General features: G+C 42.9%; 2 protein-coding genes across 2 annotated transcripts; both read left to right on the top strand.

Moving 5' to 3' along the window:
* The first annotated feature begins 574 nt into the window (after nucleotides 1–574).
* Nucleotides 575–1,723, top strand: LOC117020708 (alpha-methylacyl-CoA racemase-like). Its single transcript, XM_033103317.1, has one exon. The coding sequence runs from the start codon at nucleotides 575–577 to the stop codon at nucleotides 1,721–1,723; it is 1,149 nt and encodes a 382-aa protein (XP_032959208.1).
* Nucleotides 1,724–9,563: 7,840 nt separating this feature from the next.
* On the top strand, nucleotides 9,564–10,712 carry LOC117020707 (alpha-methylacyl-CoA racemase-like). The gene has a single exon (XM_033103315.1). It carries the CDS (start codon nucleotides 9,564–9,566, stop codon nucleotides 10,710–10,712), a length of 1,149 nt encoding a protein of 382 aa, XP_032959206.1.
* Nucleotides 10,713–12,353: the final 1,641 nt, after the last annotated feature.

Genomic DNA, 12,353 nt, shown 5'->3' with positions numbered 1-12,353 from the left:
GACCTCACATTTCCCCAACAGTAGCAAATTTATTTTGCATGTGCCTCCAAATCAAAGAACATTTGAGCATTTTCAAAATTTTACAGTCCCAGGCTGCTGGCATTGGCAGGGGAGGACACTGTGTGCCTGCTCTCAGATGGCAATATCCACGCGAAGACACGAACCTCCCTCCCAGATGGTCACACACTGCACAGGGAGCCAGGGGCTGCGTTTAGCCAATAAAGCAGAGCTTCCCTAAACCTAATTTATGTTTACTTCACTTTTGGTAGGTAAGGAATTGTTATGATCCTAGAAGAGGGCCACTTAGGTGACTATATTCTCATCCCATTCAACAGTTTGAAATAAGAATCTCAAGGTGAAAACTATCTACCTCCACTTAGTAATCGTACTGAAGGAGCAGGGTTATAAAAACCAGTGGAACGGGTTGACAGCCAAGAGTCAAAGACTTTCATCGACTCTCCATGGGTGGGGCTTCCTCAGTTTCAGTGCCTCCCCAGTAAGTCCTGACTTAACAGTCATAAAGAAAGCTTCAGCAGACTCCAGCTCTTCCCAGCTCTCTGTGTGTCAAGTGAGCATGGCCTTGAGCATAGTGCGAGTAGTGGAGTTGGCAGGGATATATCCTTCTTCCTTCTGCAGCATGATTCTAGCCGACTTCGGAGCACAGGTGACTCGTGTGGTTTGGGACCGTGAATATTTCCCAAACTTTGTGAATCGGGGTAAGAAGTCGCTGGCTCTAAACCTGAGAACTCCAGAAGGTGCCGCGGTCCTTGAGCAAATCTGTCTTCAGTCTGATGTGTTGATTGATCCTACGCCTGAAGGGGCCCTGGGGAGAGGGAAGATTTTGCCAGAGGACATGTTACAGAAGAATCCAAGACTCATCTACGTGAAGGTTTCTGCTGGAGTGGACTTATCCAGTAAGAATTCCCAAAGCAAAGGGCATGATATTAACTTTTTGGCTCTGTCTGGTGTGTTGTCCAAATTCGGCCGGAAAGATGAGATACCACAGGCACCCCCAAATATACAGGGTTCCACAATCGGAGGAGGAGTTCTTGGGGCCTTGGGCATCGTGATGGCTCTTTTTGAACGTGCCCAGTCTGGGAAAGGACAAACAGTTAATGTAAATTTGATAGAAGGTACAGCTTATGCTAGTTCTGTGCTGTGGTACCTGCAGAATATGGACTATTATAACAAAGCAAGGGGAGAAAATCTACATGATGGTGGTTCGCCCTTCTATCAAACCTATCAGACCTCTGATGGGAAATTCATGGCCGTGGGGGCCTATGAACCCCACATCTACGAGAAATTTCTGAAGGGCCTCAGCCTCAATCCTTCAGAACTTCCCAAGCAGATGAGTTCACCAGACTGGCCGAGGCTGAAGACACTCTTTGCAGATATATTTTCGAAGAAGACGCAAGCACAATGGTGTGAGATCTTTGCAGACCTGGATGCATGTGTGACCCCTGTTCTGACATTTGATGATATTTCTCAACTCGTGAAGAAGAAGGGAAGCACTTCTTTTATCATGGATCAACAGGATGTGGTAGCTCCCATGCCAGTGCCATTTTTGTCCAAAACTCCAGCTTCTGTCCCTTCCACACGCATTGCGGTCCTAGGAGAACACTCTGAAGAAATACTCACCAAATATGGATTTAGGAAAGAAAAAATAGCCCAACTCCTCGATTTGGGAGTCATTAAAAGCAGTAAGTCAACAGCTAATATGTAACATTTAACTGGAAAATGCACCTTTTTGGTTAAGTAATCTAATGAGCTTCTGTTGATAATGTATAATTGAGGGGAAATCACGAGTGCTTTCACCTGGGGAGAGTTCTTTCCTGTGTTAAATTGAAATCTCTGACTCTCTGACAATTTAAAGAATGCTGGTATGTTTTAGATGTTTATCTTCTGTAATTTTTACACTAATTTAAGGCTGTAGGGTATACCTGTATTTTCAGTATTCGAGTTGTAATCCAATCCAGTGCCATATGTGATAGGTATTAAGCCTGAAACAGTTTTAATGCAGTCTTGTCGCCAGGCAGCAGCTTAACTGTTTTGTTTTCTTCTACCTGCCCCCAAAGAAAGGAGAGTCTGTAAGACAGATCGTTTCAGGGACTTTGCTAAACCTTTGTGTTTGCTCCTTATGCCTCCCTGTTTGGTCCCAGAAAGATGACTGGAGATGACGACTAACATTCCTCACAGAAGGAACAACTCAAGCCAGACACAGTCGCTTGGGGACCAACAGGAGAACCCACGGGGTTCACAGAGGTGGGCACAGCCCCCCACCTTCCTCAGGCTAAGGAAAGCCGCAGGCTCTGTGGCTGCATTCCTTCCGGAAAACCAGAAAACCGCAAGGGAAGTGATTCAGTGAGGTGCTCTCCATCTATTCCTATGTATATAGGTTTTTGTCTCTTGGGGAAATTGGGACTTAGGGTCCAGCTGTCTGCAGGCAAGAGTGATTGACTTAAATCAGTTTCCTATTATGATGTATAAGGTTCACAGATCTTGAGATTGACAAGCTTTATCTCTTTTACTTCCCCACCGAACTAATAAAGGCTGATGCCAGGCTTGATTCGGGGCTTCCAGTCCTTGAGATTGGGGGTCCCTTGGTCTGCTTAAACTCTATTCATGACTACTGTCTTTTCTTAACCCTGCGCCGCCCTCCTCGCTCCCCACAACTCTTGTCGCCCGGGACGAGACACAGTCTCATGTCTGGAAATGGACACAAGTTTCTACATGATCATAGTTTAGAAAAAAAAATAAGTCATCCAGTCTTTTTCTTGGGTTTGCTCTAGTTGGGGAAGAGATAAATACATGACTTAAAATCTAATCATTCCAATGTGTTTATGGGTGTGGTGGCATGGAAAGAATACTACTGGATGGTTACACTTTCACAAAATGTAAATACATATACTTTCAGACTCAAAGTCCAGACAAGCATGTACACTGAAATGCACCAGGAATTCTCTACTTCAACATATGATGAGTGCTATATATGTTTTCCCTAAGTGGTGTCTTCTGTTTCTTTCCTTTTCTTTCTTTTTCTCTTTCAAATTTTCTTTCTTCATTTTCCTCCATTTCTTTTATTTACTTACTTTCTTCCTCCCTTCCTTCCTCTCTCCCTAACTTCCTTTCTTCCTTCCTACCTTTCTTCCCTCTTATTCTTTCCCTTTCTTACTCTGTTTTGGACTGTCACTTATTTTTTTAGAATAGAATATTGTCTTTTTTTATTGTTTAATGGGAACATTCTGTGACATAAATGATGCTCATATTTTTCTCAATTTGATAGATCTCTTTTTACTTTGTAGTATCCTTCACAGTGCCTAAGTTTCAAATTTTTGTGAAATCAATCCTGAAGCATAAAAGTAATAAATTACTTCCTGCTGTGGAAGATTGCAAAAATGGCCATTTGCTCACTCTTTGTATCCATGCCCTCTGTGATGCGACTTTGTTATTTTTCCCATTGAGAGATGGCACCTATTGCGCCATTTGTGACCTGCATGGCCAATGGCAAGCAGCAGAAATGATAAGGTGCACCATTTGTTCTCTTTCGTGATACACTATCTCTGCTATGGAAGAGCCAGGCTGTCCTGGGCTAGAAGAGCCATGTGGTCCAGTTGCCCTTACCCACGCCACTTCTGATCTGGCCATTCTGCAGAACTGGAGGGAAGGCGTGTTGGCAGCTGGTCCCGAGCCCACCTGCCATCTGACTGCAGCCTCACGGTTTGTACCTGGTGGTGGTGCCTGAACCAAATCCTCCTGGTCCAAAGACATGGAACCTTTCCAGACACAGGACTGGAGAATTTATCCACCAATGAGATAGGATATTGTAAATGAAAATAAACTCTATTAAACCAAATAAGTACACAATTTGATAAGGTTCCTAATTATTATATTTAGCTAGGTGATCCACATATAGAACAACATTAAGAAACGCCCACTAAAGAGAAGTTATGGACCAGCTTTCTGATTTTCATTGTTATCAATTACTGCTCAGAATAACCACATTTGAGTGTGTTTTGTGAGTTATACAACATCGTGGGATTGTTTCCTAGCTCCTGAATGTGTGGGTCTTCCATGCAACTTTGCTCCCAAAGCACGCACACAAGCCTTTCCCTCGGCCTGTGCTTGTCGTGGATCCTGGCGGACCTGCATATATGGCTCTGTCAGAAGGAAGCCCTCACCCACCCTCAGTGGTGTGTTTCCTCCATCTTTTTTGGTCTACCAGGTAAAGAAAATTCTGGCCTTGCAAAACACTTTCGATTTTGTCGTTATTGCCACTTCACACGAACATTTTGACTTTTCTTTGGATTCATAATGCACCTCCTCCATCCTATCACCTGTCTAGAAACGTTGCTGATAACAATGGCTCTCCTGGTAGTGATCTGGTCACCTGATTTGTGTCAGCATTTAAAATTTTATTTGTAATCACCATTACGGAGGTACAACTTACTCAAAATAAAATGCACTTATTTTAAATGTATTCCACTGTGAATTTTGACAAATACCTAAATCCAGGTCACCCACACTCCAATGGAGATAAATAGATCACTTCCATCATCCACGAGGATTCCATTTGCCCCTGGGCAATCATTCCCCAGCCCACAGACAAACTATAGATTAGTTTTCTAGATTTCAGGCAAATGCAATCATGCATGTGTTTACTTTTGTGTCTGGCTCTCTTTGTTCAACTTACTGTTGTTGAGATTCATCCGTGTCGTGTGTGTCAGTAGTTCCTTTCTTTTGGTGGCTTGTTATGTCCGTAGAGGAGAAAGAAGTTTCCTTCTGCAGCCTCGTACTTGCTGTAAGGGGGATTTTGAGGAAGATCTGAGTTTGTCCGTCACGGCACTGGCATACTGTAGTAAGACAGCATAAAATGCTGTCTCTCTCATTTACCAGAAACAAGTAGAGATTTATATGGCTCAAGGTAAAACGAAAAAGAAATGAAAGAATTGGCTTAAAATAAGACAAATAGTTGGATTCTAGTGCACTGCCTGGTTTTAGAACATATTTTTATCATCAGTTAACATTGTGAAGGACTTGAGCACCTGCTCTTTCAAATGAAATCTTTCGACCCAATAACTAACAAAAGCTCTAACTTTGGGATGGTGATCTCACAGTCCATCTCTCAAAGGTCCTTAGTCTTTGTGTTTAGACTATCTGCAACAAAGGTTTTCTTTCTCAGATACTTTAAAAGTATTTATTGTTCTGATCAATTATATGGCTCAATAACATAATTTTAATGATTAGAATGTTGTTGAGAAGAAAACTGGAAACATTCAGCCAATATTTACAGATCATTTGCTGTAAACTTGGGGAAGTAAGCTCCTATTGCCTCGCTCCATTGTTTGTCATCTAGTAGGGGTCAAAGACATGTCCCGAAAGAATGGTCCTACAGAAAACTAACTGTAAGAACTACAATTGCAGGAGAAAAATCATGAACTTCCCTGGGAGTTCAGAGTGGACCAAGAGCTCAGGGAATACAGAAAACTTCACGTAGCAGACCTGACTTTTGATCTGAATCCTAATAGAAAAGTCGGGCTTTCAGCAAGTGATAGGTAAGAGATCTGAGGCAGATGGAAGATGCCTTTCATGGGGTTCTCTCCTGTGTCAGGACATCACTGCCCACACTGCACACCAGGTCTCAGTCCTCACAGACTCTGGGTATGTGTTACTATCCTTACTTTATGGCCCAAATCAAACTGACGATAACAAGGCCACACAACTTAGCTCAATTCTCACAACTTCTAAGTGGCAGCACTGGGGTTTGAACCCACATTAGTTTACCTCCCAGCCTGTGGCATTAACACAAACAAGGCATTTCTGCTGGACTCGGGCCCCTTCCCCATACTAAGGCTGCCTCCTTGGTGACGCAGGCCACCTGGCTCATCCTGGTCACTCTTGATCCTCCCAGAAGACTTCGGCCTTGAGACCACAGCCTTCTTCTCCGTCTCAAGTCCTGCCCCCATCTGGCGTCATGGAAACGTAACGTGGACAACACACACAGAGCTACATCCTCAGGGTCTCGATATCCTTCTCTCCAATAGTTTCTTCTCCTCTCCATTTCTGCTACCAGCTGTATCGGCACAGCCGAGACCTTGTCATCGCCCAGAATGGTGTTGCCACTGCAAACTTAAGCTCTAATATTCCCATCTCTAGCCACAACCTCACATCCTTCCAGCTTTGAACCTGCTACACCTGCTCTTGACTATACCTGCAACACACCCCTCTACATTTCCCAATCTAGCCATCCTTAACTTGTCTAAGTTTTTGATCCAACTTGCGCCACACCAGTGATCTGCTCAACCATGATCATGATTCTCACAATCATTCTCAGCTCTTTCAACCCCTGTCCGTCTTCTGCTCCTGCCCAGACAAGCAAAATCCATGGATTAGTCTGACAAGCTATTACTAATGGGGCTGTGTCCCTGGAGCAAGTTACACAACAGAATATATTGTATCCAACCTAAATCCCTGCTCTCCTCCCTCAGTTGCACCTTTAACTCCTTTGAACAATCCCTTTTCTTATCCTTTGTTGGCCTCTCATCTCTTACCCCTCAGCAACTGTTCCAAATCTTACTTGTCTCCTCAAATCCCGACCCAAATACCTGGCTTCACCCTTGGCCAAAGACATGTCCTATTTCCTCAAGAAACCTAAAGTCATCAGGTGTGAATTATATCAATATTCTAAAAACCACATCAACTACCTGACCACCTGCATGTCTCCTTAGCTCCATCCTTTCACGGCAGTCAGGCCAGGTGTGTCATGCCACCTCCTGTCCCAGGAGGACCTTACCTGCACTCTACATCCCACTTCCTTTCCCCTCCTGTGGGAAGACCTTGTATTAATAGTACAAGGCCACCTGGCTTTCCCTCTCCTTTCTTAGATCTTCAACCCTTCCCCATTTGCCTACCTTTTCCTTTCCAGCTTCTAAATGTGCACAAGTATCTGCTATCCTAAAAAGATAGCTGTTGACTTCCAACTAGAACCTCATCTCTCCCATTTTCCACTCAGTCGAGTTTCTAGAAAGAATTTACTATATTCTATATGCACTCCCTCGGTTTCATCCTCCCGTTTTTATTCCTGTTCTTCACTCTTCACTGATTTACCCAAAGCGTAGGCACAGTTCCTATCTCACTTCCCCAAACTCAGCTAGCAATAGATTTGAGTGCTCTATAAAAGTTTTAAAAAAGTTTGTCTCTTATGTATATGGGGATGATAGTGGTTTTGCGCATCTTATCTGAGTGACCGTGAGCTTGTTACTTCATCTCTCTGAAAAGTGGGCATAGTAAGATCACTTTCCCCTTAGAGTTGTGGGATTACCTGTGCTCACTATGTGAAGTGCTTAGAACACCACTGTAAAAGTGTCAATCTTTATTATAACTGCTGTTGATGGGGGTTGTGTAGTCGTTTAGTAGAATTGGTTAAAAAGGAAAACTGAAGTCAAAATCACATATCACCACCCAAAACTATGAGTCATGTGTCCCCTGGGGTCTCCTACTGGCTGTCTTCCTCTAAAGAAGACTCTCCAGTGGGAAGCCATTGTCCCTGAGGCTGTTCCTCCTGGATTCTTATCAGAGGTGGAGGAGGCAGGCATAGTCTCCCTCCTCTTTGCAGATCTCCAGCTGTGCCCACATGTCAGGACCCTCACTGTTGGACACACCTATAGATGGACGATTTCCCTGGGTCAGGTCTTTCCAAGGACGATTTCCCTGGGTCAGGCTGTTTCGAAGAGGACTCTTGCCGAATGTCCTCTGGACTAGGAAAACATAGGCGTTCTTCCAGAACAAAGAGAGAAAAGGTAATTTGGTCTCCACTCCAACCAAAATGCAGATTCACTCACACCCCTAGACCCCAATTATTGGCAGTTTGTTCAAATTCTACAACTTTTCTTTTTCTTTTTTTTAACTTCAACAATTTTAAGATACTCACTCTGGGGACAAAACGGAAGTTGTCATGTCTACGCTCTTACTTTTTTCAGGCCTCGGAGCCCAGGGCGACAGGGCAGAGCATTTTACCCATTCTTTCATGCAGCATGTCAACTAGTTTACTTCTAGTGTGCATAGATATGTCTTCAATCTCCGCAGCAAAGAAAGAGTAAGGATGCGGATGGTGAGTACAGGCATGTGGAGACCCTTTAGGGAATAGTCAGTCCCCCACACATGACAGTACTTTCCATGTCAATTCTGTGGTCCCCTGTCCACTCATAATCCCTAAGGCTGAGTTAGTACGAATGTATAAACTAGCTTTAATGTCATGCTAATGTGCTGCTCTAAAAAGTGTTTTCTACATTTCTCGGTGATAGCATTCTATTCTACCTGCAGTTCTGTGCTAGGCCCAAGAGTGAGTTCCGTTGTGAACACATTTCATCACTCCGTCTCACAACAGGAGGTATTATTATTATTAATCGACAGGTGAGCAGATGCACAGAAATTAAGAATGCCCAGAGACACAGGACTGGGTAAGAGAATTGGAGGTTTCATGTCATTTGTCTGACTAGCAAAGCTTTCCAAAGCCTGATACATACATCACTTCACATCTCACAGATCAGGCAGAGTCTTTCCAGACCGACTTAACAATAATGGTGGTCTCAAGATTTAGAAGTTAGAGACAAAAGTTCAAAAAGAGGGACATTTCTCGAAGGATTTTTCTTGAAAATTTGGCCAACTTTTTCACTAATAGTTGCAATCACATCAGGTCCTCAAATAATGTGTCATTACAATGTTGATGAGATGCTGTAGGAACTGAAGTCTTGTTTACATCATTAGCCTACCCTAAAATTGCTTTGAGTACAGGTCGTTTCACCCCAGTTCCAAGAATGACTGATGATGGTAAGTGAGGATTTACTGTACTTTCGTTATGTCTCCTTCAGTGTGGGAGAACTCATGTTCCTTTTTCTCTGTGTATAAATGTTCCTTAACAAAATGTGCTTGTTTCCAGTCTGAGAGACAGCCTTTCCTCATCGTGCACAGGTGTGCTTCGGATAAAGTCATTAAACCAATTCACTCCCAGTGGCCTGTAGAGAGAAGAACAGATATTTAGAGGTATAAATGCCATTCTTCGGCTGATGTCACCCATATTTTTATGGTCAGCTAAGACTTTTCCTGTGAGTTCTGGCATCCTATGTGTACCAGGCTACTTGACATCTTTACATGGATATTTGACATGTTCTCAAATTTAACCTGTCCAAAGTGAAACTTGTCATTCTTCCATCTCCATAAACATGATCCTTCCCATTTTTTCTCATGTCAGCAGATGTCAGCAGATTTTCTCATGTCACCATACCCTGAGGAGACGCTGAAGAGTTTTTATTAAAGATTGACAGGATCAGCTTAATTTACTTATAGATATATCCCCTTTCCTACCTCCACTTTGTAATCATACTGAAGGAGCAGGGTTATAAAAACCAGTGGAACGTGGTAGACAGCCAAGAGTCAAAGACTTTTATTGACTCTCCTTGGATGGGGCTCTCATTTTTAGTGCCTCCCCAGTAAGTCCTGACCTTACTGTTATAAAGAAAGCTTCAGCAGACTCCAGCTCTTCCCAGCTCTCTGTGTGTAAAGCGAGCATGGCCTTGAGCACAGTGCGGGTAGTGGAGTTGGATGGCAGATATCCTTCTTCCTTCTGCAGCATGATTCTAGCCGACTTCGGAGCACAGGTGACTCGTGTGGTTTGGGACCGTGAATATTTCCCAAACTTTGTGAATCGGGGTAAGAAGTCGCTGGCTCTAAACCTGAGAACTCCAGAAGGTGCCGCGGTCCTTGAGCAAATCTGTCTTCAGTCTGATGTGTTGATTGATCCTACGCCTGAAGGGGCCCTGGGGAGAGGGAAGATTTTGCCAGAGGACATGTTACAGAAGAATCCAAGACTCATCTACGTGAAGGTTTCTGCTGGAGTGGACTTATCCAGTAAGAATTCCCAAAGCAAAGGGCATGATATTAACTTTTTGGCTCTGTCTGGTGTGTTGTCCAAATTCGGCCGGAAAGATGAGATACCACAGGCACCCCCAAATGGACAGGGTTCCACAATCGGAGGAGGAGTTCTTGGGGCCTTGGGCATCGTGATGGCTCTTTTTGAACGTGCCCAGTCTGGGAAAGGACAAACAGTTAATGTAAATTTGATAGAAGGTACAGCTTATGCTAGTTCTGTGCTGTGGTACCTGCAGAATATGGACTATTATAACAAAGCAAGGGGAGAAAATCTACATGATGGTGGTTCGCCCTTCTATCAAACCTATCAGACCTCTGATGGGAAATTCATGGCCGTGGGGGCCTATGAACCCCACATCTACGAGAAATTTCTGAAGGGCCTCAGCCTCAATCCTTCAGAACTTCCCAAGCAGATGAGTTCACCAGACTGGCCGAGGCTGAAGACACTCTTTGCAGATATATTTTCGAAGAAGACGCAAGCACAATGGTGTGAGATCTTTGCAGACCTGGATGCATGTGTGACCCCTGTTCTGACATTTGATGATATTTCTCAACTCGTGAAGAAGAAGGGAAGCACTTCTTTTATCATGGACCAACAGGATGTGGTAGCTCCCATGCCAGTGCCATTTTTGTCCAAAACTCCAGCTTCTGTCCCTTCCACACGCATTGCGGTCCTAGGAGAACACTCTGAAGAAATACTCACCAAATATGGATTTAGGAAAGAAAAAATAGCCCAACGCCTCGATTTGGGAGTCATTAAAAGCAGTAAGGCAAAAGCTAATCTATAATATTTAACTGGAAAATGCACATTTTTGGTTAAGCACTCTAGTGACTTTCCGTTGATGTGTATTATTCAGGGAAATCATGAGTGCAGTTGGAGAGAGTTCATTTCTATGTTAAGAAGAACCTGACACTCTCCAAAAATTTAAAGAATAATAGCAGGTTTTATTCGTTTGTCTTCTGTAATTTTTACACTAAGTTAAGACTGTAGAGTGTGCGTATATTATCATTATTCTAAATGTAGTCCACTCTGGTGCCATATGTGGTAGGTGTTGTGCCTGAAGTAGTTTTAACATGCATTCTCATGTCTGGGAATTGTCACAAGTTTCTACAGGATCATACTTCAAAAACAAAAATCACTTAACTCTATTTTCTTGGGTTTGCACTAGTGGGGGAACAGGGAAATAAATGATTTAAAATTGAATCATTGTGTTTTAAATGATTTATTGATTTAAATGATTTAATCGTGTTTTTGATTTAAAATTGAAACAGTGTGTCTCATGGTGTGGTGGTATGGAAAGAAAACTGTTAGATGGTTGCACTTCAACAGAATGTAAATACATATTCTTTAAGACCCAAAGTCCAGACAGGCATATACACTGCAATGCACGAGGAATTCCGTACTTTCACATATAATGAGTAATAGATAGTTTTCCCCTAAGTGGTCCCTTCTTTTTCTTTCTTTCTCTTTCTCTTTCAAACTCTTTCTTTATTTATTTTCTTCCCTCCCTTCCTTTCTTCTCTTCTTCCTTTCCTTCCTTCCTTCCTTCCTTCCTTCCTTCCTTCCTTCCTTCCTTCCTTCCTTCCTTCCTTCTTTCTCCTCCTTTCCTTTCCTTTCTCTCTTGGACCTTCACTTTTTTTAGGTTAGAATATTGTGTTTTCTATTGTTTAATGGGAACATTTTGTCTGACATATATAGTGGTCATTTTTCCCCCCTCAATTTGACATTTCCCTGTTAACTTTGTATAATCTTTCACTGTGCCTAAGTTTGAAATTTTTATGAAATCAATCCTGAAAGTATAAAAGTAACAAATTATTTTCTGCTCTGGAAGATGGCATCAATGGCTAGTTTTTCACCCCCTGTATCCCTTTTGTTTGTGGTGCGACTTTGCTACTTTTTCCATCAAGAGATGGCACCTATTTCCCCTCTTGTCACCTGCATTGGCCAATGGAATGACAGTGTGCACCACTTGTTCTCTTTCTTGAAACCCTCTCTCTGGTATGGTAAAATTCAGGTTGTCCTGAAAGATAAGCGCCATGAGGCCCGGTTGCCCTCACCCATGCTGGCTTCTGATCTGACCAGTCTGCAGACATGTAGGCATGGTATCCTAGACAGGTGGTCCCCAGCCCTCCTGCCAGCTCACTGCAGCCTTATGAGCAAGCCTAACTGAGTCAGCCACACCTGGCCCAGATCAGCATAACTGCACAGATGACCAGTAGATGTGTGATCAATAATAGATAATTGTAGCTTTACAGTAACTAAGTGCGGGCAGTTTGCAATGAGGTAGTAAATAACTGACTCATTTGTAATTTCTTCTAACACTAGGTTTGTTCTGTGATTTTTTTTCTTAACTGTTTAACCAATATAAGATTTGTTTTTGTGCATGGTTTGAGGTAATTAAGGAGCCTTTATTTCTTTTACTAAATGT

Source organism: Rhinolophus ferrumequinum, chromosome 3, assembly GCF_004115265.2.
Source record: "Rhinolophus ferrumequinum isolate MPI-CBG mRhiFer1 chromosome 3, mRhiFer1_v1.p, whole genome shotgun sequence".
NCBI lineage: Eukaryota > Metazoa > Chordata > Mammalia > Chiroptera > Rhinolophidae > Rhinolophus > Rhinolophus ferrumequinum.
This window is presented reverse-complemented; position numbering and strand designations above follow the sequence as displayed.

Excerpts from the sequence above, each read along its gene's own strand:
- LOC117020707 (XM_033103315.1), top strand. The coding sequence starts at position 9,564 with ATGGCCTTGAGCACAGTGCGGGTAGTGGAGTTGGATGGCAGATATCCT.
- LOC117020708 (XM_033103317.1), top strand. The coding sequence starts at position 575 with ATGGCCTTGAGCATAGTGCGAGTAGTGGAGTTGGCAGGGATATATCCT.